This window comes from Ziziphus jujuba, chromosome 1 (genome assembly GCF_031755915.1).
Source record: "Ziziphus jujuba cultivar Dongzao chromosome 1, ASM3175591v1".
Classification (NCBI taxonomy): Eukaryota; Viridiplantae; Streptophyta; class Magnoliopsida; order Rosales; family Rhamnaceae; genus Ziziphus; species Ziziphus jujuba.
The window spans coordinates 19,257,660-19,267,743 of NC_083379.1; the positions used below are offsets into that span (position 1 = coordinate 19,257,660).

Sequence of the window (10,084 nt, forward strand, 5' to 3'; positions counted from 1 at the left end):
CTATCTATTTGTAAATATTGGCTCCAGCTCCATGTATAGGTATGAGTGGCGCAACATAAGGTAAGTAAAGTGAGCTGCAACTATATATATATATATATATATATGCAGCCCATTATACATAGCAAAACTATATATATATATATAGATAAGTGTTTGTGGTAAAACTACTATTTAATCAAACAATGATTTGAATCATATTGTCTAATCTCAATATATATAGAAGAATTCTTCTATCAGGACTTCCTTTTTTAGATTGTTTTAAAAGTTGAGATATAAAATTATTTATATATATATAGTTATATATAAGTTTTAGTGGTAAACCTACTATTTAATCAAACAATGATTTGAATCATATTGTCTAATCTCAATATATATAGTAGAATTTTTCTATCATGACCTCACTTTTTACATTATTGTAAAGGTTGAGATATAAAATTATTTTTGGGGTTCAAATGAATCCTAACAGGTTAACTTTGCCCTTATAGATTTTAGTACATCATTCCACTTGTTTAGATCATTAAGGCATCTTTAAATCTTAGTCCTTTAATTAATTTAATTACTAATGATAAAGGTCTTGATGAGAAAATAACTATACATATATATATAATCTTGATACAGACAGAATATATATTATAAAAGTACCATTAAACAAATATTCTTTTATTATTAAATAAGGAAATTTAAGAAGGTTTTATTGGTTTACAAACTCGTTAATAAACCTGAAAAATAATGTAAGAGGCACCAACTAGTATACAAAGATATAAACATAAAACCAATTGATGTAGTGATATTTTATTATTGATTTATAGTTAGTTAAACATATATCTTAAATGAATCCAAATCTGTTATATCCAGAAGGTTTCTACTACAAAAACACATAAATACGAATTACACGTATAAGAAGAAGATTATAAAAAAAATTGCTAATTTTTAGTTGATGTAAGAATTTGATTCTTTGGTTTTAAGACAATTTTTGTTCTGCACTGATGCTGAGAAGTCTAGTATATGGTGAATATCTTCTAGTCTATAATGATTACCTTTTGATAATAGCAGCACTTCAAATCCTTAGAAACAAAAAATAATTTTGTAGACATTATTTGTTAACGTGAGATGTATGAATGATAAAAATAAAAACAAATACTTTTTTTGCATCTTAATCATAGAAATCAATGTTATTTATAAAGTAGATTGCATCTATTGAGAAGAAATTCAATACTTCAAAATTTACAAAGTGATAAAAATCATTTGGTTTCCTATAATAGTTATTTTTCTATTTTGAAGTCATGTTCTTTCACTAAAATACTGTTTTTTATTGATTTATTTATTTATTTTATATAAAAAATAGTAATATAATTATTTTTAATAATTTGGCAACCAAATAAATAAATAATATTTATAATTTCTATTCACAAAATTTCTACAAAATCTATGTTATATTAAATTTTCAACCAGCTAATAAAATAAAAACATATCATTTTGGTAAATATATTAGTAAATTAAATGGTACCTCTAGCATTACTTATGATTTAAAGTGAATTTTTAAATGAAATATGAGAAAGCAAACTTGGACAATTGTGGATTTTTTTAATTTTCTTTTTCGCAGGATTTATTTTAACTCATCATAATTTTCTTCATTTTTTTTTAAATAATGATAATTGTCTTCCTCCCTTCCTCTTCAATATATTACATTATGTGAAAAGTATTTTCAAAAGTTAATCAAAATGCATAATGATTTGGAATTCTTCCAAAATTATAAATTGATTGAGTGTTCTATCTCATGTTATATATATGTGTATACATATACATATATATATAGGGTAAGACTACAGTGCGGATCATCTGCATGCGTACTACACCAAAGTTGATGTTTTTTTTTTTTAAAAGTATCGGTTTTGCTTTTACATACAAAAAGCAAAGCCGATCTTTTTTTTTTTTTTAAAGCATCGGTTTTGATGTGGATCCGCATGCGGATGAATTACACTATAGAATTACCCTATATATATATGTGTGTGTGTGTGTGTGTGTTTGAGTCAACAAGTATCAAATTAAGTCTTTAATATCATAACTAATATCAAATTTTTTTTTTCAATCCTTGGATTATATTAAAGACTAAAATTTAAAATTATATTTATTAATTATTAGATCCCAACATGATTTATTTTTTCTAAATAAAATTTTAGTATGCAGCTAAATTTATATTTTATTATTTTTTAATTTTAAATTCTAAAGAAAAACTTATCAGGAGCCTGACTTTTACACGAGTAAAGTTAAAGATATCGATTTATCTACTACCATAATGTGGTCTAACGATATATTCATATTTTATTGACTGACGTTTTAATAATATCTTGAATATAGTTAAGTGAACCCTTTAAAAAATAATATACAAAATATAAACCAATAATGCAATACTTACCGCTTGTAGATGAGTTAGTACATTATTCAGGTCATTACTTTTCCACTGCAACTCCATCAATGGCGAGTTATCATAAATTTGTAAACTTAAAATTTTGTTGATACATTTATCAATATGGCTTTTATTATTTAAATTATGAATGTGTTTATATAAACATGATTCATATAAAAACATTACAATGCCTTTTATTATCCATCACAGAGCATATTTTCATGGTACTTTGCTTAAATTTTATTAACATTTTAAGTTTTTAATCGTCCATTGTAAATAAAGAGACGGAGAAAGCTTACGTAAAAGTAAAAAAAAAAAAAAAAAAAAAAAAAAAAAAAAAAAAAAAAATCCAGTGAAAGGAAGAATGCTTGAATTTTTTTGGTAATAAAAATAAATGATATGTGGTTCATGCGCAAATGGAAAGATGCAATCTCTTTTGTCACTTTAAATTTGGTTCCAAATCAGCATGACATTAGTGAACTCCATGGAGAAACATTGATATGGTAGTACCTGAACTCCTATGCTCCTACTCAAAGACCAAATTCCTTACCAACCTATGCATTAGCATGTGGTAAGCTTGAAGAACTTGATCAAACAAAAGAAAACAAAAATACAGATTGAAACATTCCATTGGCACAAGAACCAAATTTTACTCAAATTTTCCAATAGTAGCCCAAACGACTACGATTCAATTCATTCATTCACCCAACTGTGGATGTGTATTGGAATTGATTAGTTATTACAAGAAGGAAAGCTTTCTATTTTTCCCTTTTTGTTTTTGTTTTTCTTTTTTCGGTAGAATGAAGTAATGAAAGACAGAATAATGATTAATCGTTTGTGTTGAGCAGAGCACTAGTCACTCCGCTTCATCTTGGCGTTGTTGACTACACATCTCACCCATCATTTTTGCTGCTAATGGAATCCCACCACATTTCTGCTTGACTTCCATTTGCAGATCTTCCACGTTTGGAGGATTGTACGTGTCATCGTTAACTGCGTCTTTGAAGATTGCCCAGCAGCTCTTAGACGTAAGTGGTAGAAGATGATGCAGATTCTTCTCCCCCACCATCGTTTTCGCTAATTCTTCATTCCTACTTGTCACGATTACTCTTCCTCCATACCCTTTTGGCAATCCATCTCCAAACCTCGTTTCGCATTTTTTATCATCAGCTAACCCCCCAGAATTCAATTGCTCGTACCACGAATCCTTATCCCTGGCATCGTCGAGAACTATCAGGTACTTCTTTCCTACCAGTTGCAAGTAAAGAGCGAACAATAGGTCTCGGAGTCCATGAGACTCGGAAACAGTCTTCTTTTCAACTCCCAGTGAAATCAACATTCTCTTGACAATTGCTCGTTTTGGGTCCTGATCATCATCATCATCATCATCATTGTCATCGTTGGACATGGATACCCAGATTCTTGGCAGGAAGTGGGTTTTCACCTCGGGTTTGTTAAATATCATCTGGGAAAGTGTTGTTTTCCCTATTCCCTTGGTTCCAACAATGGCGATCGCCTTGAACCCATCTTCATTTGTTCGAGAAAGAAGCAATTTCTTTACTATGATAGCATCCTCATCAAACCCATGAACCTTTATCTCAGCTGCTGGAGGAAGAGAAGTCTCTGGGGGCTTGGAGATAGGCGTGTCCACTGATGACCCATTTTTTGGTTGTTGTTGGATGTTCCCATTCGAAGCCGCTCTCTGAACTTTCATTTCCTTGAGTTCTGTCTTTATCTTGTTCAACTTCATCCTGATGTTGTTCATGGTGACTAGATCCTCTGGAGAGAAAAATATGCAGTGCTTTTCCGATAACATCTGAGACTCGACCAAGAGGTCGTTGAGGGAGTAGAGCTTCTCCCTCATTGATGAATCCTCCCGCGGGGTTGACCATAAAATCTTTCGGAGCAAAGTCTTTATTTCTCGAAATTTGCTAACGAAGGGAATTCTGGAGCTTCCCTTCGCATTCACATCAAGTCCTTTTTCGAATTTAGACATTAGATACTGTTCAATCTCCGGAGCCATGGCAGGAGTCTCTTCAACTCTATCTTTGCTGTTCAAAACTGTGGTAGCAAGTTGGGTTTCTGTCTCATTTGTTTCCATTTACGCCCTTTTTTTACATGCAATTACCAGTTTTATCTGAAATGTTGCTCAAATATTCAGACTATAACAGAAGTAAATGGTAGAATGGATAAGCAGATTCCTAGCTGGTAGAAAGATGGAGGTGTTTATTTTGTTGTTCTGGTCAAGCTCCATGGCTGGCTCTAGAATTACGGAGACTTTGGAGAAAGCTGACTACTTGTCGTGATGATGCATTAAGGAATAACTTTTTCTTTTTTTTCCACTCTCTCTCTCTCTCTTGTAATTTTCTTGCTTTCTTTTGCCAGCTAATTATTCCTACTTATGTTGATAGTCAAATTTGGAATTCGTGGCTATAAAGTTGCCAATTTTCCTCCTTGATCTATCATCTATTTTCAAGGTCACTACATTTTTAAATGTTTTAACTGGTATGTACAATAACTGAGAGATAAAGTAAAAAGATAAAAAAAAAAAGGAAAAACTGAAGTTCCAATACTATTGCAATAAAAGGTAATGTATTAATTAGTTATCCCTTTACACCATAAATGTTCCATTTGCATGCAGAACAGGGAAGGAAAGGATCAAATTCTAATCTGTTAGTGGTAGTTCAGGAACCAATTCTTCCAGTGGATTGCGATCCGGCCTTAGTTAATAAACGAAAACCTGTTTCTTTTTCTTTTCTTTTCTTTGACTTGTTTTTCTTTTTCTTTTTCTTAATAAACTGGACGTTCTTGTCCTTTTGAAGCTACCATGTGTCCGTAAATCAAAAAACAGGGGATTCTATAACAAAGAAGTTTAGAGCTCCATCATTTGTTAATAAATTAATAAGTACTCCGAAAAAATAATGATAATAATTGATAATAAAGCATGGTAGGAGTCTTTAGCAATCTCTTTAACACTTTCTGTGTTTGCTTTTCTGGATTCTGAAACTCTTTGGTAAATATGACACCAAGACACATTAGTCATTCCCTCATCTTTGTAAGATTCAAGTTAAGAAAAAGTTTTCGTGCTCGAGCAATTCGTCTAGATGACTCTGAATGACTTTCCTTTTTTCCCACTTCATTGATTACAATAGTACTATGGACATCAAAATCAAATCATCTATAGAGTGACGTAACAAAATTGAAATATTTTATTACCAAAAAAAATTATTGAAATATTATATTTTATTAGTTTAAAAATTGATATAATTTAGATAAAATTAATGAAATTTATTATAAACCAAATAAAATAATGGCATTCTGTTTTGCCTTATTGCTACCTAAACAGGTTGATAAACAACTTTGATATATTTTTATGTTTTTGTTGTCTTATGAAATTTAATTATAATTTTCTCTAATTTTGAAGATATGAAGCCAAGTATGTTATTTATATATTTATTGTAATATATTTTCTCTAATCTTCCACTGTGATCTATTTTTAGGTTCACTACCAATTGTTTGTTGCGTTTAAAAATTGTTTAATTGGTATGTAGAATAACTGAGAGATAAAGTAAAAGGGTTATAAAAAAAAAAGAAAAAACGAAAAAAGAAGAAGGAAAAACTGATGTTGCAATATGCTGTTGCAATAAAAGGTAATGTATTACTTATCCCAAAACTTCAACTTTCTTTACACCATAAATGTTCCATTTGCTTGCAGAACAACAGGAAGGGTAGGATAAAATTCTAATCTGCCAGTGGGAGTTCAAGAACCAATTCTTCCAGTGGATTGTGATCCGGTCTCAGTTAATAAGCGGAATCCTGAGGTAAAGTATTCAATCTCTGAACTACGACTAATTATGAGAATTTTTTAAAATTATTTTTCCTTCTCTTTGCATTGGTTTTCTCAGCAGCCAAATATTAGGGCATGTATATATAAAAATACAATATTTATTTCTCTCTCACTTGCAGCCTGTCTCATTCGCCACAATCACTATAATATTATATGGAGTTATGTTACTTAAAAAAGTAACACCTATGACTCTACTATTGCATACTGCCAGTTTAGTCTTCACTGTTTCATTCATGCACACTTGAAGTGTCAAAAAATGAATCTAAAATCTCATATTTGTTTTTGCATTTTTGATCTAAAGGGCTGTTGAAATTGAATATTGACCAGGGTATTACAAGAGAACAGAAGCTAAGCTAGCGAGACTATATGGTTTCCGCAATCCCCATAAGCGTCAAGAGGATATGGGATGAATGGAACCTCCGGGGTTCTATTATCTTAAGCCTCTCACTGCAGACCTTTTTAATTCTTTTTGCACCCTTCAGGAAGCGAACAGAGAATATGTCGGTAATCTTGCTCATCTGGTCTGCCTACCTGCTGGCTGACTGGGTTGCCAACTTTGCAGTTGGACTTATCTCCAGCAGCCAAGGCGAAAGTCCGAATCCAGACGGTAATCATGATGCCCTTTTGGCGTTTTGGGCTCCCTTTCTCTTGTTGCACCTTGGGGGTCCAGACACCATAACTGCATTTGCTCTAGAGGATAATGCATTGTGGCTAAGGCACTTGCTTGGCCTTATATTCCAAGTTGTTGCTGCGCTTTATGTCTTCATTCAAACACTTCCCAAAAATAAGCTGTGGCTTCCAACTTTGCTTTTGTTTCTTGCCGGAGTGATCAAATATGCTGAGAGGACACGGGCTTTGTTCCTTGCAAGCTTGGATAATTTCAAAGAATCCATGCTTAAAGAACCTGATCCTGGGCCCAACTATGCGAAGCTCATGGCGGAATACTCTTCAAAGAAAGACTCCAAACTCCCAACTCGCATAGAGATGACTCCAGAACCTGACAGAAAAATTAGGAATGTACCTTCACCAGATGAACGACTAGACAATGTTTTAGTAGTGCAGAATGCGTATCGCTTCTTTAAAATATTCAAGGGTCTTATTGTGGATCTAATATTCAGCTTCCGTGAACGCGATGAGAGCCGATTCTTTTTCTACCAAAGAACATCAGAAGAGGCTTTCAGTTTAATATCAGTTGAGCTCAACTTCATCTATGAAGTTCTCTATACCAAGGTTGTTGTAGTGCATTCGAGGGTGGGATATGTCTTCCGGTTCTTATCTTTCAGTGCTGTTTTGGTAGCCCTTTTGCTCTTCAATTCATTTGAGAAACGTATTAAGCTCCATCACATAGATGTTGGCATTACTTACATGTTGCTCCTTGGTGCCATAGGCTTGGATACCATAGCTTTCTTCAAGCTCATTTTCTCAGATTGGACTGTTATTTCTCTGAAAGAGAAGAAGAAAAAATCTTGGATTTACGGTATCTTTGAGAGATACCTCAAGTTAAAGAGGCCAAGTTGTTTTACAAGTTCACCATATTGTTTGGATTGGGCTAGAAGGATCTTTTTCCGAAGATGGTCAGAATCTGTTTCCTCATTCAACTTGATAGATTATTGCCTGAAAGAACGCCCCAAATTGAATAAGGTCATTGATTGTGGGGACACTGTTTGGTTGAAAGTGATTGATACATTTGGCCTGAGGGATTTTCGAGATAAGATGAAATACGTGTCCAGCAAGCCACTTGACAAGAAGCTATGGGAATTCATTTTTGAGGAGCTAAAAAAGAAATCCAAGGTTGCAAATGATCCTGAAACTGCCAAGAGAATATGTTCAGCTAGAGGCTATTGGGTTCTCCAGGATATCCCATGGAACAGTGACAGCACCACTCTAATGCCTTATGTTAGTGATGTTGATTACGATCAGAGCCTTCTGCTGTGGCACATTGCCACTGAAATCTGTTATAATAATGACAATGCTAAAGGGCGTAAGGATGACAATATTAAGTTTAGTAAGACCCTGTCTGATTACATGCTATATCTTTTAGTAATGCAACCTACTATGATGTCTTCAATAGCAGGAATTGGTCAAATACGATTTCGGGATACTTGTGCTGAGGCCAAAAGATTCTTTAGCAGATCGGAACTAAAACAAAGAGAAGAACAGAGTGAGGCCTGTAAGAGAATCCATGAGGTAAATACGGATGTTAGACCTGTGGCTGTGAAGGGCGACCGTAGCAAATCTGTACTGTTTGATGCAAGCATATTGGCCAAGGAACTAGATAATAAGTTTAAAGGAAAGAAATGGGAGCTTATGAGTGCAGTGTGGGTGGAATTATTGTCATATGCTGCCAATCACTGCAGGGCAAATACCCATGCTCAATTGCTAAGCAAAGGTGGAGAGCTTGTAACTTTTGTTTGGTTATCGATGGCTCATTTTGGCATCGGGGAGCAGTTCCAAATCAGTAAGGGTCATGCAAGAGCAGAACTGATTGTGGGCAAATGAAATAAATTTTTCCTCGTTTGTTCAATGCAGTACACTTTATTTTCCCTCTTTTTTGTTTCTCTGGAATCAAAAATTTGCTGTAAAACCTAATTCAATGGGAATACCCATGATTTGTGTTGGAACCGAACTTCTTGTAATTCTGGTGCTTTGCTGATATGCAGAGAAAAAGCATATAACTATTTATTATAATGAAATGTTGTTCTTCACATATTATGAACTGCTTTTCAATCCATTTGCTTCCAGGTCTCACCTGGACACAGAACTTGGTAAAGTTTAGTGTAGTTTGCTAACAGGTTCGTTTTTCGTGTTTTACCTTTATTTATTTATTTATTTATTTCCCTTCCTACTTAATTTGCATAATACGTTTAGTTGAAATAATTATTAGTAATTAATAGTAATTAGAATTTATTAGATATTTTAAATATCTTAAATTTGACGGAAGAATAAGAAAACCAATAGATTTTAATTGTGTTTCATTATTATTGTTTATTAAATTTGTAGTTAAGTGAGATGTGATTGTGCTTTTATTATTATTTATTTATTTATTTTTGTGGTGCTCAAGCTGTTATTTGAGAAAATAAGCATTTCCCAACATGTTTGGCAAAATTTAAATAAGTGTTTTTTGGATTGAAAAACAAAGCACGATACGTGCTTCTGCTAGAAGCACCACATAGTAGGTGCTTTTCAAACGAAAAAGTGCTTCATGTTTTAATCATCATATTATATTCTTAAAAACGCCCTATTTTACTTTTAAAAGCCCTTTTTTTTATAATTTTTTTAACAAAAACCTCACTGTTTCTATGTGAGAAGTGCCATTTGATAAGAGTGCTACAAAATAAAAGCATTACTAGGTAAAGCCAAACACACCCATACTATACACGATTAGCTAAAATAAAGATATAACTTTGTCCATAAACTTAAATAGTCTGGAAGAGATTATAGCAACTAAAGATGTTTATCCTTGCCATATTAGAAGATCCAAATATATTCTCATTACTTAAAAAAGAGCAAAGTAGATAGACAAAGTGAGATTTCCATAAGAAAACAACCCCCAAAAAAAAAAAAAGAAAAGAAAAGAAAAGAAAGACAGTGAGATTAACAGCTCTTCCAAGAAAAACAGAAAAAAAGAAAAAAAAGGTTAAGATCACCAGCTGGCCGGCATGTATTGCATCTCAAGGTTCTTTTTAAACAGGGTTCCTTTAAAGTATATATGCATTACATTACAGTTTTCTGTTACACTTATTTTAATTTATTTATTTTCCTTCTGAAAAAAAAAAAAAAATTATTCGTTTCTTTTGTCCAGGAAAATGGGTACAAATTTTCAGTATCTT

General features: G+C 32.7%; 2 protein-coding genes across 2 annotated transcripts; one reads left to right on the top strand and one right to left on the bottom strand.

The window, feature by feature from the left end:
* Positions 1 to 2,868: 2,868 nt before the first annotated feature.
* Positions 2,869 to 4,831, bottom strand: LOC107406450 (probable disease resistance protein At4g19060). Its single transcript, XM_016013570.4, has one exon. It carries the CDS (start codon positions 4,506 to 4,508, stop codon positions 3,264 to 3,266), a length of 1,245 nt encoding a protein of 414 aa, XP_015869056.3. The 5' UTR covers positions 4,509 to 4,831; the 3' UTR covers positions 2,869 to 3,263.
* Positions 4,832 to 6,031: 1,200 nt separating this feature from the next.
* Positions 6,032 to 8,950, top strand: LOC107406449 (uncharacterized). Its single transcript, XM_048473042.2, has 2 exons — positions 6,032 to 6,228; positions 6,582 to 8,950. Exon 2 carries the CDS (start codon positions 6,621 to 6,623, stop codon positions 8,751 to 8,753), a length of 2,133 nt encoding a protein of 710 aa, XP_048328999.2. The 5' UTR covers positions 6,032 to 6,228; positions 6,582 to 6,620; the 3' UTR covers positions 8,754 to 8,950.
* The last annotated feature ends 1,134 nt before the right edge of the window (positions 8,951 to 10,084 follow it).